Consider the following 20,957-nt stretch of genomic DNA (forward strand, 5'->3'; position numbering starts at 1 on the left):
ACAAATCAGGGTTGTAAAAGGAGCAGGATGAGAAGACAGAGTTTTATAAAACCAAACAGTTGTTCAGAAAGTTGTCGGGAAGTCTTTCTTTTGTAGGTTCATAAATCTGTACCAGAGCTGGTTTGAAAACCAGCCGAGTAGTTTTATGAAGATGTTACTGTGAGAGTTACTGTGGATCTGCTTAATAGCCTTTACGTCCTCTTCAGCTGTTTTCCATTCAGATGAAGAGCTTCAGCTGTAAAACCGAGCTCATGTCTGATCTTATCTTAGCTAAAGTCTCAAGCTATTGTCCTTTTGCTTAATTCTGTATATTCATTGCATCCATTGCTGTGAAAATAATGTTTATTTGATCTTCCTACCTACTGTTTCTATGTGGATTTATATTATCTTTAAGCCACATTAGCCCACGTCGAACTGGTTCAAATTCCAGGTCAGCAGCCAGAGCCTAAGAGAGCACAATTAACCTCTCTCTCTCTGGGTGTGCAGATGGCTCTCTTTCTCCACATCTTTTCAGCTATGATCCTGACCAGCACAGGGCTCTGCTAGCCGTTGCTTTAGATAAGACGCCCGGAGCTTTCCTCCGAGCGTGTTGGTTGCCGAGTGACGTTGCATGGGCGGCCATTTGAAAAAAGAGGTGGTGCGTCAGTCTTCAGCCTCCAAGAGTCGGGAGCTTTACATGTGACGAGCTGTGACACTTGACCAAAGGGGTGTTACTAAGTTTTGCTAAGCTTTGTGGCCGTTTTTTAGTTTTTATAGGATTTAACTAGAATTATTACACATATTAAAGATATGCATCCTCTTTAACCGTATGCCTTGTGGAAGTCAGGTCATGTCTCACTCATTTAGCACTCATTTAATGAACTTCTACACTTTTGTCAGTGAAAAGTGAACACTGAACAGATGAGAATGAATTTATACAATATTGAGAAATGCTCATTATATAATATTAGAATATGCTTTTTGTCATTGCCAGCTGAAACTCCAGCTGAAAGGGTAATAAAGTTCTCTCAGCCTCTCACTCTGCTTTTTCCTCTGCTCCCCCACAGATGGAGAAGTTCGGTAAGGCCGTAAATTACGCAGACGGGGCGCTCTCCTTCATCGAGTGCGGCAACGCCATGGAGCGAGACCCGTTAGAGGCTAAGTCACCGTACACCATGTACTCAGAAACCGTGGAGCTCATTAGGTCAGTGAAAGCAAACACTTCTCATTTCCTAGCCTTCTCATCTCTGAGCCTCTCTCTCTCTCGCTCCCTCTTTCTTGCTCTCCCGCTCTCTTCCTCCCTCTGGGACAGCCACCCTACCTGCCATGATTAAAATAAAAAAAGATGATTGTCATTAGGACCACCGCTGGGCAACTCCGCATTACAAGTCATGCAATTAGCAGCCCTTGTTTTATTAATGTCACGGAGAATGAAAATAGATGGACCTCGAAGCTCATCAGCGCGCTCTGAGATTCGGCCGCCGCTGATTGAAATCGGAGCTGGGAGAAAGCCATGTGTGCTCGTGCAAATATACACACACACACACACACACATACATACAGAAGTTGCTCATCCTATAAGGAACCATAAAATGGGGTCAGGTTAGATAATTAAACCTGAAGCATTTCAGTGATGCTGAAATGGAAATGTACTGATGAGATTTTCTTAATTCTGTAGTTCTGCAATCATGAACATTAGGGCTGCAAGCAGCGATGCTCCATCTAACTAAACTACAGGAACTTCAGCTCGAACCCTCAGTGCTTTCCAGACTCATGTGCTTGTTGTCTTGTGTGTCATTTCAGGTATGCAATGAGATTAAAGAACTTCACCAGTCATTCAGCCACGCTAGCAGAGAAGAAATTAGCGGTGTTGTGGTGAGTTTGACTGTCTCTGTACATCACTGCCATCCTCTGCCAACACTGCATGTTGTGTAAAATGGTCTATTGTGTGAAGGTGCTCGAGAATATTAGCTGCATATTCACTGACAATATGCGCGTACTCAATAAATACACAATTAAATATATGTGCAAGAACCCTGTATCACCAAAGTAGCAACTTTACAGGAGAAGAAAAAAAACTTCTTAACTTTCAATGGAAGTTAATGTAGAAACATTTTAGTCTAAGTCATTTTGGAGCATTTCTATTGGTCCATTCATCGTGAAATTTTGTCCAATGATCGCTGGTTCGCAATACTGGGTCATGCTGCCTGCCATCAGCAGCCAGAGCCTGAGAGAGCACAACTGACTTTGCTCTTTCTAGATGGGTAGATAGCTCTTTCTCTTCGCACATCTCTTTAGTGTGATGCTGACCAGCACAGGCAACTCCTAGCCGATGCACTAGAGCTGGGTACCCGGCGCTCTCCTCCGAGCACATTGGTTGCCCGGTAACGTTGCATTGGCGGCAGTTTTAAAAGTGCCTATGGCTGGTTATGCATGTGTCAGTCCTCATCCTCCAAATGTCGGAAGCATTACATGTGATAGGGGAGAGTCCTAACGAGTGGGTTGGATAATTGGCTAGCTAAAGTTCATGAGGAAAACTGGGTAAAAGTTTGGCCAAGTTTTCACTTTTCACCCAGAGAAAATGACGAAGCATCACATGGTGTTTGTAAAACTTCTTGCCCTGGCTTGCCCCCATCATCACATGATTCATCGCCGTTCTCTTCCACTGTACATTTTAATACAGTCATCACAAGCACTTGGTAAATGCCAGAGGAGCGAGGGATGTGTTTTCCGCATGGCTGTGAGGGTGCCAAGGGTGGCACCATAAAAAAAAACCCTCTGCTTCTTCTCTCGGCAGCCATCAGAAGCTAAACCACTTTGCTCGCTCTAAATCTCCCCTCAGCCATCGCTAGTCGACAATCGTCCATATCTGTGAGGAGAGCTTTAAAACACTGCTAAAGCGCTTAATCAGCTTAGACTGGATCATTATTCTTGTATTTCATTAAGCCATTAGAGGATAATGAAAGATTTCTGCACGGCAGCGGGCGGGATATATATTCTCGCCCAGATAAAAGGCGTCCGCGCGCTCCCTGCCTGCCTGTCACCTCGCAGAAGCTTGTTTATGTTTGAATGTCAAGGTTAGATTTACGCTTGTGGCAGGATGACAGTCGGCGCGGATTAAAATTCAGCCACCAGCCCCTCGTTCTTGTTAACCAAAGTCATCTAGCATTTCAAGGGGACTTTCAAAGCCTCCTTCAGTTACATTTTATAGGCCTCAATCAAAGCCCTGATGATGCATTTGAGGTTGCAGGAGCGTTTTAAGGAGGACGGAAGGGCTGTCAGATGTGTTTTACTCCTGAAACTGCGGCTTCACACGAACTTTGGAATCAGACGTTTGACACAAGGGCACGTTGCGCCTTCTATGTAAACGCATCGACAGGTACAAGGAAAAAAATAGGCATCACGGCCTGTTACGAAAACTGTCCTACGTCTGACCTAGTTGTGGAGGCCTGAGAGTACACACTGTTATGGCTTTGAGATGAGGAGTCTGGGTCTATTAGAAATGACAGAGGGCTAGTTGGGTTTCATGGGGCGGTGCATATGTCCCGAGCATCTGCTGTCTCACAAGCGTGCGACTGAAAGGTCAGTCACTCCATGCTACTGGCCATGCACTATCCGCACATACCAGGATGCATTACTGTTGTAGGTTTCTTTGTTTATTGGCTTGTTTTGATGTGACATTCCATCACATTTCACCTTAAATCCCTTCAATCCTGGGACTTAAGGCCGGTTTTATAGGGTTAACTTGGGCGACATGCCGGGGTCATTCCACGAAAATTCCACGACATTTGATGTCTTGTATTTGCTGCTAATAAGGTCAGATGTTTTAGGCACCTAAGCACATTTTTTAAACGTACTGAGAGAGCTTTTCTGTAAAACAACTCCAGATCACGTTACAACAGATGCAGGATTGAGGCTCCGAGTCGCCCAGCAGTCTAATGCACTTCCTCTATGGCCCTGGTGGGGGTCATGAGTTCGAATCCCAAGGCATGCCGCTTTGCCATCAGCGGCCAGAGTCGTTGAGAGCACAACTGGCCGTGTTCTCTCTGGGCGGGTAGAGGGCGCTTTCTCCTCTTATCACTCTTAAAGCAATGTTGGACTGCACTGGCGTCTGTCTGCTGGTGCAGTGGAGCTAGGGACCCTGAGCGTGTCTGTTGCCCAGCTGTTTGAAAAGAGGCGGTGGCTGGATTCACATGTTTTTGGGGGACACGTGTTAAGTTCTTACCCTCCTAGTGACGGGAGCATTGCTAGTGCTGGGGGGAGATATGAATGGCGGGTCAGTTGACAGTACCGAAGGTTTCAAGGGTCCTCAAAGCACCACTGCTTTTAACTTTATATGACCCCATCTGTCTGCTGTGACAGACCCTGGAAATCCCATTGAATGTAATATTGGATGTTCTGTGTTCAGTGTAAAAACGCTTAGCCTAAAATACTCAACCCCGTCACGTTCACCTCTGTCACACATTTCGTGTAGTAGGGCTGTAATTCTCATTGTTATTTTGGAAGTTTTTGGGAAAGAGCATCACCCAGCTAAAGCTGTGAGGACACACAAACCAGCGATCTCATGACATGACGATCTCATCTCATGGAGAGACTCACCCTATGCCTATGTTTGCTTCTTTATACAGTGTGTAGTGTGTAACACGCTTCCATTCTCCACAGCAATCGTTGTTTATCCCTGCTGTACTTGCGGATGTTCAAGCTGAAGAAGGATCACGCTATGAAGTATTCCCGTTCCTTAATGGAGTACTTCAAGGTAACCCCCACATCGTCACCACAACAGAGGAGCCGAGCGAGACTTTCAGAGCTTTGTGAAGCCAATTTTCACACGGCTAAATTGAATTCGTATTTGTTTGAATAGCGTGTTCTCATTAATTTTGCATGCCGTTATTAAAAGCAGTTCATTTATTCAGTTAGTGTACAAATTAATATCATCAATTATCTGCACACATTGTCAGACTGTAAGCCCATTATGATTAATCGTGTTTGAGCTCGAGTGCTGTGCTCACCAAACGTGCTCCGTCGGTTAACATAAATAATGTTTGCTTTCTCGCGCTTCTTTCTTTCCCCTCTCTCTCTTTCTCTCTCTCTCTCTCTCCTTCCAGAACTCGGCGAAAAGTTCCCAAGCACCTTCGCCGTGGGGAGCCAATGGAAAGTAAGTCCTTTCTCTTCTCTAATATCACTCCCCAACCTCATCCTTTTCTGCTAAAGCCCGCTCCTGAAAAGCCACCCTCCTCCTCCTCGCTGGGGATCAGCCGCAGTAAGCAGTGGGAAAGTGTAGACCTATGGGCGTGCGATGCGAAACCTCGGTCATGGTTACTTTAAGCAAATGAGAGGGCATGAAGAGATGAACTCTGGGAAGGCAGGAGCTCTTCCACTGCCAGCGCCATGGCAACCTATCGTCTGTGGGGCGGGCTAGCTCAGGAAGCTCTCTATCTCTCTCTGTGTGTGTGTGTGAGAAAGAAAGAGAGCGTAAGTTGGCCTCTGGCTGGACACTACCCAGGCCTGCTGCTCTGCAGCCAGTGCGCCTGTCAAAACCAATTAGCTCAGGCGGCCAGACCCCTCCAGCCTCTCTGCCTTCGCTAATACATTAGCAGCGAGGAGAGCGTTCTAATCCTCCCCTACCTGCTGCAGCTATGATCAACACCAGCACCAGCACCACCCCCTCCCCATTTTCCTCTCTGCCCTGTGTTTACCTTCTTTACCGTCATGAATCTTTTCTCCCGTCCTGCTGTCTCTGCCTTCTCTGCCATCTCTCCCTGCCGCCAACGGTTTGTTTATTCCTGCAAAGCCCACGGAACCGCCGGAGAACGGGCTTCGCTGTTGACAGCGAACATAATTTAGCCTCGCAGAGCTTGAGCACAGTTCAATTTATCGCTGGATTACAGGCGACGTGGCCTGATTGTTTAGGTTTAAGCACTAAAAAGACTGATGTGTGTGTTCGTTGACTGGCACACAGGTCCAGCTGTGCCTGTGTGGGAGTAAAGCCTCGGCTTGATGCTAATAACGTTTAGAGGGCCGTTGTTAAGCTGGGGAAAGCACTTAGCTTGGTTATCGTGACCTAATGCATCTGAAGCTCTCTGATTAACGCTTAGACGTGGTGCTGGGTTTGTCACTGGTGCTAACCATCATAGAAAGTGCTAAATGGTTAAGTGGATAGGTTGTCGCTAAGGTATATGGTCACTAGGGTGTTTTGCAAAGTGGTTGCTGTGTTGCTGCTAGGTTGGTTGGTGTGGTATCCAAGATGGTTGCTGTGTTGTTGCTAAATGGTTGCGATAGTGTTGCTATAATGTCAATATGGTGTTGCTGAGTAGTAGCTAGATGGGTGTGATAGTGTTGTTGCGTGGTATCTAGGGTGTTGCTAGGTGGTTGCTATGATATCTCCGGTCACTGCTTTGTTGGTTGCTAGTGTGGTTTCCCAATGTGGATGGTTGGGTTTTACTAGTGCATTTGTATCATTGTGTATCAAGTGCTAGGTGGTTGCTGTGTTGCTAAAAGGATGCTATGGTGTTAGGTGGCTGCTAGGGTGTTGCTACATAGTCACTATAGTGAAAATGTTTTGCTAGGTGGTTGCTTTGATGTTTTGTTGTTATGGTGTGAATATGATTTTGCTGAGTGGTAGTTAGATTGTTGCGATAGTGTTGTTTGGTGGTTTTAGTGTGTTCCCAAGTGGTTGCTGTGGCACCCCATGTGGTTGGTTGGGTGTTACTACTGTATTTGTATCGTTGTGATAAGGGTGCTAAGTGGTTGCTGTGTTGCATGGCTGAGTGGTAGATAGATTGGTGCTATGGTGTTGGATGGTTGCTAGGGGGATGCTTCATTTCACTGAAAATGTTTTGCTAGCTGGTTGCTTTGATGTTGCTAAGTGGTTGTTGTGGTATTGCTAAATGGTTGGCGTAGTGTTGCTATGGTGTTAATATGGTGTAGCTAGATGGGTGCCATAGCGTTGTCAGGTGGTTTCTAGGGTGTTGCTAGATGGTTGCTATAGGATCTCAGGTAGTGTTATTTCTTTTGGAAAATCTGTTGCTACATAAAAATCATAAAAAACATTAAATATAATTAATCATATTTGCATTATTTTTGATGTGAATGTGTTCTCCTTCTCCCCCCATTCAGAAGTACGGGCACGCCCTCTCCCATGTCATTGAGTCCCTCCCCCATCAGCTCTGTCAGCAGCAGCACCGGAGCCGTGGGCTCTTCCTCCTCCTCGTCATCCTCGTCAGGCAGCGTGGCCATCCCCCAGCGCATCCACCACATGGCCGCCAGCCACGTCAACATCACCAACAACATCCTGCGCAGCTACGAGCACTGGGACACAGCCGAAAAGCTGGCCCATGAAAGCCAAGGTAGGCCTGGCCTTCCAGTGATGAGTTCCAGTAGGATGAGTGGATTTTTTGGTAGCTAATTCAGTGAATTTACCCTAATGTTTTTACAGTAAGCTCGATGTTCCTGTAAGGTTCTGATCCATTCTTGTAGATTTCTTCAGGTGCACCTTCTGTGCATGGCTATGCCATTTAATCGACTATTGATTGGTATTAACAGGCCCAAAGTGTGCCCAGAAAGCATTCCCTACACCATTACACCACCTCTGCCAGGCTGTACTGTTGACACAAGGCAGGATGGGTCCATGGATTCCAGCTGTTGGTGCCAAATTCTGAACCTACCATCTGTGTGCCTCAGCAGAAATCCAGATTCATCAGTTTCTCCAGTCTTTAACTGTCTAGTTTGGGTGAGCCTGTGCCCACTGCAGCCTCAGCTTTCTGTTCTTGACTGAGAGAAGTAGAACCTGATGCATGGTGGTACCTGAAGATGATGATCTTTTACTGTAGTTGCTCACCATATTTTTACAGAGAGGTTAGAAATACAGTAAATTTACAATTTGTATCGCATCACCACACTCTGCATTCACTGACACCACACTGATGAACACAGTAGACCAAGCTGGCATTGGTTCATCCTAGTGGATATATAGGATATATGGGATAATACTACAGCTAACAGCTGGTAGCTTTGTAAGGTGAGCATTTTCTCACTGTGTACAGTTGATGAAGACCATCCCTATGCACCAAAAGCCCGTCAGCCTCAGCACGTCAGAAGAGAATTTAGGGCCCTGCTTTCCAAGCTCATACTGAGCCTAGTCTGAGACTCCACTGGACTGTAGTGGAGGATATGCATGAATAATGGAGTTTAGTATTTGTGTCTGGAAAATCAACCCATTCGTTTTATAGTCACAGCCTTAAAGTTGAAATATGCCTCTGCGATTTTGGAAAACATGGATGTAGAAATGCACATGAAACCCCCTGAATCAACCTCACTGTTGACTGTTTAAGAACAGCAGAGAGAGGAAGGGAATTCCCCTTACAGCATATCCTATTTTCTCTGGTTCCTAGCGCACTGGAAGACAATCCTACTCCAGAAGGCAAAGCTTCCTGCATCAGTGTGCCGTTTGCTGGTAGACCTGATTGGTCTTATTTTACATGTTATCTACATCTGTCAGAGGCTGCAAAGAGAGCCGGCCCCTTTCACACATTAGCCTTATCAGTGACTGAACATTTGTACGGACCACTGGAGACAGAGAGCGGATTCCTCTCGCCAGAGGTTTGATGTGGCTTCTGCTGTCATTTCCTCTCTCGCTCTCTCTCTCTTATTCATTCCTCTAGAGAAGGCTAATTAAAAAGTGCAGGGACGCTGTACGTGTCACGTGCAGTCTCTCTGCCTCAGAAGTCACCCCTAAGAAGCCGCTCTGACCCTCTCTCCCACTCCCCTGCTCACTGTCTCTTTTCATAATGAACTCAATTAGGGCCTGTTGGGTTCAGCCTTTGGTGGAAATGATGCTGAAATTGACCAATTACAGCACTGTGAGCGTAGATGTAGGGCTTTTAGGCACACCCGGGCCGCTACACACATATGGATATGTTACGTTCACAGTAGCCTTTAGTTAATTGCGGCTCGTCATTAGCTGGTGAAGAGAGACTTTTCTGCTGAAACAAAGAGCCCCTGGGTTCGAGCCCGTCCCACCCCTTTCATTTCCACCTTAACCTGCTCAGAAATTTCTTAAAGTGCCAGAAGTGCATTTATTAAATATTATAAGTTGTTTGTTGACATAGAAATAGTAAATGTGTCACATTTGTTGGGGTGAAATTGCTTATATGTGGTTCATATCTGATTTCCTTTTTATAAAGGATAAAAAAAAAGATTAGCTCAGCTTTTATTGGCTGGTTTATGTCACCGGCGACAGCTCAGAACCCACATATTATAGCATAGTAACAAAAACACTGTGTTGCCATTGGCAAGTTCAGTAGCCAGTTAGCCTTTAGCCCCCCCAAATCACTTCCCTCGGTTTGGCCTTCTCAAGCCTGACTGGTAAAGATTAGCTCCAGTCAGTTTGTTTTCAAAGGAGCACACAATAGAGAGAAGAGATGATAAAAAATGAGCTTAGGCTAGCATTAGCCAATTTTCCCTGTTCACTCCTGCATGCTTTGTTCATAGCATGCCAAGTTTGTGCCAAATGGACACTGGCACAGGAAAAACTGTGGTCACGAGGCCTTGTTATTGTAGCAACCCATATTCCCATTACTAGCAGAGTCTAGAGGTGAGGAGCTGCTCTCCAGTATCAACAACACCATATTCTCCCAAAGTTTTTACCACCAGCTTCGACTAGAACCTAGTGGGCTGGGTGTATGTAAATGTTGGGGGTGTAAATACAACGAGTCAGGACTGTTCCACAAGCAATTTGATATTGTGGGGTCCCTGTAATCCCACTGAGAATTGTTATTGTGAGCCGAAATTAGTAACTGTAATTACTGAAATTAGTGACATTGTGGATTTGTGCTGCATGTTCAGGATAGAAGGACCACTCCCACTGCAAGTGACTAGTGAGGGCTTGTGAGGGTTGGATGCAATGATGTGTAGCTTCCTGGCAAAATGTAAACAAGAACTTTCGTTATTTTTGGATGAGGAATGGGCTTTCGTTCAACTATGTAGCAATCAACTGGTCATACATGCATTAGCAAGATGGAGCCAACCACAAAATACTGTTTTAGAAACCAGCTGCAAAGTGGAAAACCAAATTGAGCATGAGTAAGAGGGGAAAAAACAAACAGGACTGAGGTTGCAGGACAGATTGATGAAGAATTATTTTCAGAAAAGCTGTTTTGGCTGGTTTTTGACCTTAGATAAAAACATCAGCAGGCATATTCACTACTTGAGAACCCTGCCTGTAGTAGTAGTAGTAGTAGTAGTAGTAGTAGTAGTAGTATAGTGCAGTAGTAGTAGACATGTGCAGCTGTCCGTTAATGCTATTATCTAATCAGCCAATCGTGTGGCAGCAGTGCAATGCACAAAGCAGGTCAGCAGCTTCACATCAACCATTAGAATGGGAACAAATATGATCTCTATGATTTTCAGCGTGGCATGATGGTTGATGCCAGGTGGGCAGTCGTGGCTCAGCTCCAGGGAATTGATGACACGGTTGTGGATTCGATACCCAGGCTCGGCAGGCTGCCACTGTTGGGCCCTTGAGAAAGGGCTTTCACCCTCTCTGCTCTCCGGGCGCTCACTGTCCACTGTGTGTGTGTTCACTGCACGGAACCGCTGATCTTCTGGCATTTTCAGCATAACAGTCCGAGTAGGGTCCGAATTAAGCAACAACAGCAGGAATCCACTGTTTTGAGAGTATTATTATTATATTCTCCAAAATAAATCCAGCATAATATAGTCGTCCTAATAAAGTAATCCTGTGCTGACCTTGCTGAGTTCACACTGCCTGCTCATACTTTGCAGCTCACACTATGTCTTTGTCTGCCTTTGTGTGTTCTTTGCCCGGCAGAGTTCTTTCAGGAGCTGGACTCAGTGATGGAACCGCTGACACAACACAGCAGCATGACGGAACTGGTGCGCTACATCCGCCAAGGACTGCACTGGCTCCGGATCGAGGCCCATTTGTTATAGTGCTGGCGCATTCACTGTGCTCTCTCACTCTCTCTCTCTTTCTCTCTAGCTCACTTTCTCGCTCTCTTTCTCGCCACATCTCGACTCTCCTTCCATCATTCCTCTTTCCACCAGTATCGCCACCAGCACTGCCATCTCCGAGCCACTGGGACCCTGACAGAGGGTGCAGGGGTGGGGGGTTCAGGCGTTCATCCTGCAACAAGCCTTCTGAACTGTGTGGTTGTCCCAGGTGCTCATGGTCATCTGCTCTTACAGGAAAAAAAAGGGAACCGTGTCACGAGTGGAATGTAAGGAGCTGTTGTTTTGTGGGACACTGAACCAAGAGCCAACCAAGAGGGCACTGTTAAACACAATGGGGTTCTTTAGAGCGACAAGGTGAAGGAACCACTTTTGGCTCTCTGAAGAAGCTTTCAGTGGATGGAACCAATTTTGTAAATGAGGTGTGCGAGTGTGAACAAGCTTTTTTTGGTTTTACGTTGAAGAACCTCCACATCATGTACAGCCCATCAGTTGAAAGGTTCCTTAGCGAAAAAAAGGTGGTAATTCTCTGGAATCGCTCGGAAGAACTTCTTGTTGGAATGTGAACTGTGGATAAAGAGAAATGGCCACGTTGTAAACAAATGTAAACAAGTAAACATTTTCTCCCAGCAGTTACAGCAGACCCGTTCGGCTTTGCTGCATATGCCCTTACAGTGCTACAGTAGGCTAGACGATTAGTCATGGCTGAGATGGATCAACGGTGTCTCTGTTTTAAAACCAGACAAAGTCTGAGCTTTTCTTTTTGTTTTGTACAGAGTGTGCATTGTTTGCTCCAAAGCACCATCCCATTCTGAAGAAGAAGGTTTACACAGGTGCCCAGCATGTAATCCTTCTCCATGTCAGTATTGTTTCTTTGAAGGCTTTATAATACGTGTCTTGAGGGACTGGTGGTCCAAGGCCTAGCAAAAACCCCTAACAGTCAAATGAGATTCTTCCCTCGAACAGCCCTGTCCCTGCACTCCACAGTGCCATTATAACGATATGTCACTATCTAACTTTGGCTTTATTTCAAAGCTGAATTCCTTTGGGGGGGGGGACCACGTGTCTTAAATTTGTCAGGAACTGTTTTAACGGAAGATTGTCCCCTACGCGATTGTCCCACAGCATACAGACGCACACACGGCAGAGCAGTGTCTCCATGGCTCGATGGCTCCTTCGATCTTTCCGATATGTACCATAACTGACTGTGTTCTATATGGCAACTCTTTTACTATTCGATGTTTGTTCGAATCCTGCATGTTCACGGAGAGTGTTCTAGATAGTTTGCGAGGAAGTCCGTCAACATCCATGATTGTTCCTGTTTTATGAAGGTGTTCTGTGCTGTGTTTTTCTGTTTGTTTATTTGTTTGTTTGTTTGTTTGTTGGTTTTCTCTGGGAAAATAAGAGGTGGGAGGTGGGGTGAGGGGGCTTCAGCATCTCTGTTGTTGGTGGTGTGAACGCACTCAATGTTAAGTTGTTAACATCTTTAAAGAGTTTCGTGCCAGCCGTCATCCAAGTCACTCCCGCATTCCCACATCCCTGCCCTCCCAAACGGAATTGATCTCTAGAGCCTAACTGAATTTGAAATGAACTTTGAGAGAACTCTTTATCGATGGTACCTTAATGTTGACGATCAATAGTGCACTGTTTCTAATATAATGCTGTCAGTGAGAGGCGAGCCATTTCTCCATCGCCGTCCAGTTTCGTCCCATCAGCGTAGGGTCGCGCGTGAACGCCTCGGCGGCTGTGCGCGGTGCACCGTTGGGCCAGATTCTTGGCACCGGTGTCAGTTTCACTAATTGTACTGCGCGGCAGCTCGTGGTCTTCAGTTCCGTACCATCTTCGAGAGTCTGAATGTGAGTGAGAGAGAAAGAGTATATGTGTGTGAAATGGGAATTTCACCAAGATGATACAAAAGTGCCTGCGTATGCAATGAGAATTTATTAGAGTCTATATTTAAGAACAAGAATGAATCTAAATGATTTTTCCATACCATATTGGTATATTCGATTTTTGTTGTTTTCCTTTTCGTACGACCACGATTATTTATTTGTGTACTTTATACTGGCAATGGTGATACCTGTTTTGGCTTTAACCTTTCAAGTGTACAATGAGAACATTTCCAGTTGCTTTTCTGCTCTGATGATGATAGAAAATGACTCATGCATAGCTGAATTTGACGTACAGCAATTAGACTGCTGTACATCTACTGGTCTCCCAATGGAAAGTCAATCAAAAGGTAGTCAGATGTGGAGGCTAGTCGCTCACCTAAGCGTAAGACAAAAATCTAGCAGCCATAAGACATCAAAATGCAACTACTGCAGCACCGCATCGTTAAATACTGAATATGTCGTAGCTTTCTAGAACCTAGAACCAAATCCGTTTCTCTGGAACCTACACAAGAAGATTGCTTAAGTTCAGTCGACACCTATAGTGAGTGTAAATAGACGTTGTACAGTTGAAGTGTTTAAAGGTGTCCATTTAACCTGGGTGATTTTACTGTGTATCTTTATGCAGTGCGCTACATGGTTAGCATTGACAGACAGTACTCACAGATCTGTACTCAGCAGATCTTTATCATAGTGCAATAGCTGTTGGACACAATACTCCACAAAGTGCGTATAGCAATATACCCAGAGCTGATTGTTCATTTAATCTCATAAAAGAACAAAAACTGCTAAAATTACTATTGCAGGTGTATTTTTCCATGTTAGAAAACACTGAAACGCTCTCGTTTCCCGGCTGTTAGCGCGTCCCTCCCACGTTTCTTTATGCAAATAATCAAATTTCCTCTTCCAGTCCAAAGTTACCAACTGTCGCCTCTTTTGTTGGGTAGGGTTTGTAAAAATGTAAGTGGCTCGCGCCACAGCTGTTCCTGCGCTCGTTTGAGTCGTGCCAGTCTGTCAAAGAAATCTGGGCCCCTCTGGCAGCTAATCAACAACAAGCAGCGCCGGCTCCTTCCAGCAGCGGTGCCATCAGCCTGCTGCGCATAGACCTGCTCCAACATCACCACACACTTTTAATATCCCCCTGATCGACCTCTGAAACACTGCATTTCAACTCAGTGTAGACGCGTTTCAGTGGCAATCCCAAACACTTATAGAAGCCCAGCTAATACTTATTGATAGTTAAGGTTGTTACAAAAGTGCTGTGGATGGATTGATATTATAATGTAGTATCAAGTTACAATTCCTCATAAAACCTTATTTCTTTGTAAGAGTCACTTTACAGGAGAGGTAAAGGTGTTTGTTAGTTGGTTAACATAACATTTTATTTAAAAGATTTTAATCCATTTATATTATTTGATTTATCATTAAATATTTACACAGTATACAGAACAGCTTTATTAGATGGTTTAAAAAATTAAAAAATGGCAAAGTTACAAAGATTTGATTTGACAATACACATAGTTTGTAGTTTTCTAAATCTACATATATTTCAAAGTAGGAAAACTTAAAATAATGGGGCTTTGACGCACTGGCGGCTGTAATGATGGCTACAGTGATTGATCAGCAATTCCGCCATAAACCACTATGGCATTGGAAACCAGTAAACTGCAGCTCTAACACAATAACAGAACCCTCACAAAAAAAGTCATAAACCGACACAGTCATGCCAAAACTGGATCTCCAAAATGGCAACTTTACAGAAGAAGTAGAGTAAAAAAAAACTTCTTAACTTTCAATGAAAGATTTTATTTCAGGCAATTTTGGAACATTTCTATTTGTCCATTGAAAAACTGCTAAAATGGCAAAATATATATATATATTACTGGTAACTCTTTAAAAACCATACTAATCCCAAGTAAACACTAACAATTATTAGAATGATATATTACATGTGAAATGCCATGCCTTGAAATGGCACCTTTTTCATATATTAACACATTTTTCTGACTAAAAATAATTTCCAATTTCCACATGACCACGAACGCTACTATTAATGTGGAATTCTGTGGAATTAATGTGGAATTAATGTGTTATTTTCTGTAACACAATGACAAGGTTTTGCTCACCTGAAGACATTTCTTCAGAACAAGGACACACAGTGTCATTAATGCAAAGCACCAAACACTATAAGTGAGCAATATCCCAGCCAGCATGTGGGGCTCACATGGGTGGAACGTGGGTTAGGTGGGTTCCAGGTAGGCATGGGCTCTGAATGGGGAAGGCTTGTTTCCCGGGACCCTGTAGGGCTTCGTAAATAGGCCCCATTGTTACAACATCTAGGCCGCTATGTGCAGTGTTACAACCCAGATGGGGCCCAAGCTTAACCACTCTTTGTCCCATCACTGACCCTGGGCAAACTTGGAACCCAAAGACAAAACTTTCCAGTTCCCAGTTGGGCGACCCATACAGACCCTCTATGGACATGCAAACTGGGATGGCAAAATGTCAATTTGCTGTAAGCTGAAGATTCTCCACAAGGACCTCTGTTGGGGGATTGACAATAAATTCCGAAAAGTTTATTTCATTCATAATTGATCACAATAACAATACATTTCATCATATTTTCCAGCTCCATCAAACACAATTTGAGTACTAATAGCGTCCCCTAGTGGAGAATCTTCATCCGACGACAAAGTGACATCTCTGCCACAGTAGGGCAGTAGGTTTTTCTGGTCGATGTACCTGCTGAGCTGTACCTGCTGTCGACTTTGCTTGAAGCCCCAATATCAAACGAGAAAGCACTGATTCTCCACTTTAAATGCAGTACTGACAGGGTTCTACAGTATTAACAGATTTTATGTAAATTCAACTTATAATTACATACATTTTCCTGAATTTGAATCTTTGTCGTTGAGAAAACGCTACTAATTGAACGTTGAGGTTCTAGTATTAATATTAGAGGTAAGAGATACAAAGTTTATCGGAAAAGAGATCTTGCTGCTGTTCAGTATATCATATGTTGACCAAACAAGAGAACAAAAATGATTTATTCATAGCAGATTGGTTTGAGCATCAGTAGGCCACAGCTTTGTTAATAGTGTGTAGATACAGCGTGTTTGTTAATGCGAGAATTCGCCATATATGATCGACCAGCTTGCTAAGCTAGACTCATCACTTTTAGAGTGTAATATGGGGATATTTTATAGGACTAGTTCAACCATACATGTTAATGTTGCTAACATTGACTGGAAGTTATTAGTCACCAGTGAGCAAGATCGGTGACTTTGCATCAGTTGTTAGCGAGAGTAGCATAGCTGACCGAACCACTCCTTTAATGCATTCTTATGCAGCTTATAAACGTTTATAGCACTTGAATGCTCATCATGTAGCTACTGCTGTTATTTATTTTGAAAGGTTTAAAAAGCAAGAGCGATTGCTCCGAAGCAACATTTAAAAAATGTATTGCACATGTTGTTCGATAAGGGTGACCCTAATCAACGTCTCGCTGTAGGATTGCTCAAGGCGTTTCTCCAGTCTGTTTAATTGCTAAATCTGCTTAAAAGCAGCCCAGATTCCTCACCAGTAAGCAAAAGAACAACATTTCCCCTTCGGCAACACCACAGTCACCGTTGCCGAGCCCGTGTAGCAGCTCCTTCTTTCTGGTTCTTTTCGTAGTTCTTGTCGGGCTCTGCTGTAGAAGGATGGGGGCAAAAAGACAGGAAATAAAAAAAGGATCTTCAATTAAAGCTTCAATAAAAATTCTGTTTGCTCTGCAAATGAAACTTGTAAATAGCTCCTTATCAACACAAAACTCCACATCGTGTCAGTCAATTACAGATCTTCCAGAACCCGCGCTGAAGAAGAAACAGCATGCACTGTGATATTCACAATGATTGCAGTAGAATGGACACCACACTGGACCGTCCTTAATTCCAGTCCATTGTGGCCCTTTTGATTGTGGGACAGGACGTAAAACAGCCATTAAAAGAATCCTAACCTAGAAAAGTAGCTCTTATTCCAGTTCAGTGTCCGGACAGTTTTGTTCTAGCAGACGTTATTCAGTAGGGCTGTGTCCTGAACAGGTACGTTAAAGTGGTTCAGAGGGCAATTTCTAACTTCATCAGAGGCATTGTTTTGTACTTCCTTCTCGATATGTATATTGGGTTTTTTTTGCAATTTTTTCATGGTTCATTTCTATCAAACTGCCTTGTAACTAAAGAAAATGCGTCGTTAAAACGAGGAGCAATTACTCGCAGTCTTGTTCAGTCTAGTTTCGTCTTCTTATGTACAGTACAGAGTGGTGCTCCATCATTTGTGCTTTTGATGTTAAGGATTGTATCGGATCAAGGTGTTGCGTTTGACCTTACTCGATCTATTGCCTTTAAGCATTGCGGATTAACGTAATCTCTCATCCCCAGCGTTTCCGTAGTCAGACTCCATCCGGCTGCTTTTTCACCCCATTTCCACTTTGAGTCATTCCACCGTCGTCCGGAGTGTCAGGTGTTTTCATTTCCGTTCATTTCTGTAAAGCCGAGTGTACAGCTTATTGACGCTAAAGTCGGTTCTGAAAGAAGAAAGGCTTTTACTATACCTCCGTCCTGCTTAAAGGGATCGTTTGACATTTTTCTCCTCGTTAAGACTCAAGTCTTTCTGTGTGCATATGCCAAAGCATCTGGGCTTACAGGGGTCTAAACAGGACAAAGATATTAGAATTAGTTATATTAATTTGGTCAGTTTTCAGACATGCATCACAAGATTCCCTCAATTCTCCTAAGATGAGTTTTAAACAGGAAGGAGGGGTACTGTTGTTTCACCACAGGACTTCTGTGATGTTAATGACTGATTTGCATGGGAAAAAACAGCAGTATTTATACTGTATAAATGTACGATTCTGAGATACATCACTACTGCTTACAGTACCCCCACCTCCCTGTGTAAAACTAATCCTGATTAAATGGGGCTTTAGTGCTTTTTTACACTTTGCATTCATACATTTCATGTCTGGATTGTATCCAGGTACATATTCCACTTACACACGTACAGTGTAGAGCTGGGTGATATGGCAATATTGTATCATATCAGGATACATTTTGTCATGGTGATACATAGTAAATATACTATTATAAGTAAGGATATCATCAGGGCTTAAAGAACACAGATTAATTGCATTTAGGTCTTGGTTTATTGGATGAAATGCAGCAGATTCTGAAACGAAATGCTCAGTATAGGAGAATAGTTTAAATAGCAGTTATTAGGAATCTGCCACTACTACTGCATTTTGTCTGCAATCATGTGTATCGCAACAAATATCGGCTATCATAATTATGTCTAAAATGTCTCCAAATATCATCATAATAGATTTTTTTACTATATCGCCCAGCCCTATTCCAGTCTGACCAGATGAGATCCAGTTTTACTCTCCTGCATAAAAACCACATCAACACAGAAGCTGTAGTAACCTCTACTGTGTTAAACATACAGCAAATCTTTCAAATCTCAGCAATTATCCTCTCACCTGCTGGTCAGCACCTATGGAATTGTATGTAGGTATGGAAAACACCTTCTATTTACACTTTTTCCGCCTCCAAATACAATCTCAGCGATCCACACGTAACCCAATCACAACGCATGTTGCAGCCTATTATCCTAAGTATCAGCTGCACGTATTTACTGTTTCTGTGAGCAGAACACTGCTGCGCAATAACCACATCATTGTTATTTCATTTATGTAATCATCTATAAATGGAGTTCACCCACTTCTTTTCAGAGGGTCTGCTTCTGCAGGTTTTCATTACGCTGAGTGCCGTTGACACTGCACCGAGTGGGAGAACTGATCACTTCTGAATATTTCTGACTCTGGGTTAAACTGAAGTGGGTTGTAAAACAAGAAAATGTTGAACTATCCCTTTAACACGGATTGTTAATGGCCATTAAACGAACCAAAAGGCAATGTCTCCAAGTACAATACACGTGTGATGTATCAGAACATGAATCTAGAATATTCCAGCTCCTGCCAGCAGCTGGAACTCCAATCAAACCTGGGGCGGTTTTCCAAAGAGCAGGTGTTTTTAAATGAGCCTTATAGGGAATGATGAGAACAGTATGGATGTTTGCTTTCCTCTTGGTTTTTAGAAACGTGACCGCCGTAAACGTTAGGAGTTGTATTTTCCAGTAAGAGATGCAGGTGTATATGAGTGTAGGTTTTGTAATTATGGTCAAAGAAACATGGAAACCTTTCTACCAACGCTTTTAAACTCGCCACTTGAGTGACCGGACATTTGATGCAGGTCAGCTATTAAAAACCTACAGCAAACAAAATCAGATCCGTGAAGCTTGGACTTTTTTAGAAGTGCTTCAGTGCTACCTATCGCCTAAAGGACGTTGATTGAACGTGAGGAAAGCAGCGGGTTTCTACTCCAAGTAAATCGCCTTTATCTTATTGGGGTATGGACCATTTAAAATGGCCAATTGTTGTACACAGTAACTGCAATGACAGAAGATTTCCGTGTTCTGGCATGCTGTAGACTTTAGTTTTTGTTTGTTTTTTGTTTGTTTTTTTTCTTCTTCTTCTTTTTGTTTCTTTGTACAGAGCAGGGCACCTGCAATGCTATGAATTTCTACATGTATAGTTGTAAGAATTCATTTTAAAAATGCGTTATGTATCAAAGAATCTTCCTGCCTGGTTAGCTTTGTATTTCCAATGTGTTGCACAAGTTCGGCAATTTTTTTATCATTCTTTTTTGCCTATTGTATGTTTATTTTATAATAAAACTGTCAAATGTAATGAACAAAAAACTGAGATGTAGTTATGCTGTTTTTAAATGTTTAATGTCTGTATAAAAATGCTGAATAAAACTGGTATGAGCCAAACGGAAGAGTTTGTCAGTTTACGTTTCAGTCCTAGGTACAGAGCAACTGGCAGGTTGCGCAGGAATGACAATTAGAGAAGGCTTCATGATTTCTGGAAATGACACGAACGAGTGTCTGTAATTATTAGTTCTTTTTAAAATAATAATAATTATTACAGTGCCAAGAGTCACCAAATCTCACACAATCACGCTCTAATGCCACACTTCTGGGTAGATACAGCCAAGCAGGTCCTCCCAGGTGGGCCTGGTCCTCAGGAGCCTAACCAGTGAGTGGGACGAACCACGTTAATCCGTGAGAATATGTGCAGTAGTCTAACTAGGATTCAGACAGGTGTTAGAAACTGGAAACAGCCACACGTACATTGCTGTGAGCTTCACCAAATCAACTAATACAGCTGCTACAGTTAGCTAGCTAGCTAATTAATCACCAGACCAACTAATACAGCTGCTACAGTTAGCTAGCTAGCTAATTAATCACCAAACCAACTAATACAGCAGCTACAGTTAGCTAGCTAGCTAATTAATCACCAAATCAACTAATACAGCTGCTACAGTTAGCTAGCTAGCTAATTAATCACCAAATCAACTAATACAGCTGCTACAGTTAGCTAGCTAGCTAATTAATCACCAAACCAACTAATACAGCTGCTACAGTTAGCTAGCTAGCTAATTAATCACCAAATCAACTAATACAGCTGCTACAGTTAGCTAGCTAGCTAATTAATCACCAGACCAACTAATACAGCAGCTACAGTTAGCTAGCTAGCTAATTAATCACCAAACCAACTAATACAGCAGCTACAGTTAGCTAGCTAGCTAATTAATCACCAGACCAACTAATACAGCTGCTACAGTTAGCTAGCTAGCTAATTAATCACCAGACCAACTAATACAGCAGCTACAGTTAGCTAGCTAGCTAATTAATCACCAGACCAACTAATACAGCAGCTACAGTTAGCTAGCTAGCTAATTAATCACCAAATCAACTAATACAGCTGCTACAGTTAGCTAGCTAGCTAATTAATCACCAAACCAACTAATACAGCAGCTACAGTTAGCTAGCTAGCTAATTAATCACCAGACCAACTAATACAGCAGCTACAGTTAGCTAGCTAGCTAATTAATCACCAAATCAACTAATACAGCTGCTACAGTTAGCTAGCTAGCTAATTAATCACCAAATCAACTAATACAGCTGCTACAGTTAGCTAGCTAGCTAATTAATCACCAAACCAACTAATACAGCAGCTAC

The 20,957-nt window shown here is 43.2% G+C and overlaps 1 protein-coding gene across 4 annotated transcripts in view; it reads left to right on the forward strand.

The window, feature by feature from the left end:
- Positions 1–19,711, forward strand: part of aff2 (AF4/FMR2 family, member 2) — a 287,482-nt gene extending 267,771 nt beyond the window's left edge. For all 4 annotated transcript variants that reach the window (XM_072663099.1, XM_072663100.1, XM_072663101.1 and 1 more), the window contains 6 exons: positions 1,047–1,183; positions 1,783–1,854; positions 4,642–4,735; positions 5,085–5,134; positions 7,096–7,325; positions 10,808–19,711. In XM_072663099.1, the coding sequence (XP_072519200.1) occupies positions 1,047–1,183; positions 1,783–1,854; positions 4,642–4,735; positions 5,085–5,134; positions 7,096–7,325; positions 10,808–10,929 (705 nt within the window). In that variant the 3' untranslated portion in view covers positions 10,930–19,711. The remainder of the gene's footprint in view (positions 1–1,046; positions 1,184–1,782; positions 1,855–4,641; positions 4,736–5,084; positions 5,135–7,095; positions 7,326–10,807) is intronic.
- Positions 19,712–20,957: the final 1,246 nt, after the last annotated feature.

The sequence above is a fragment of the Salminus brasiliensis genome, chromosome 19, assembly GCF_030463535.1.
Source record: "Salminus brasiliensis chromosome 19, fSalBra1.hap2, whole genome shotgun sequence".
NCBI lineage: Eukaryota > Metazoa > Chordata > Actinopteri > Characiformes > Bryconidae > Salminus > Salminus brasiliensis.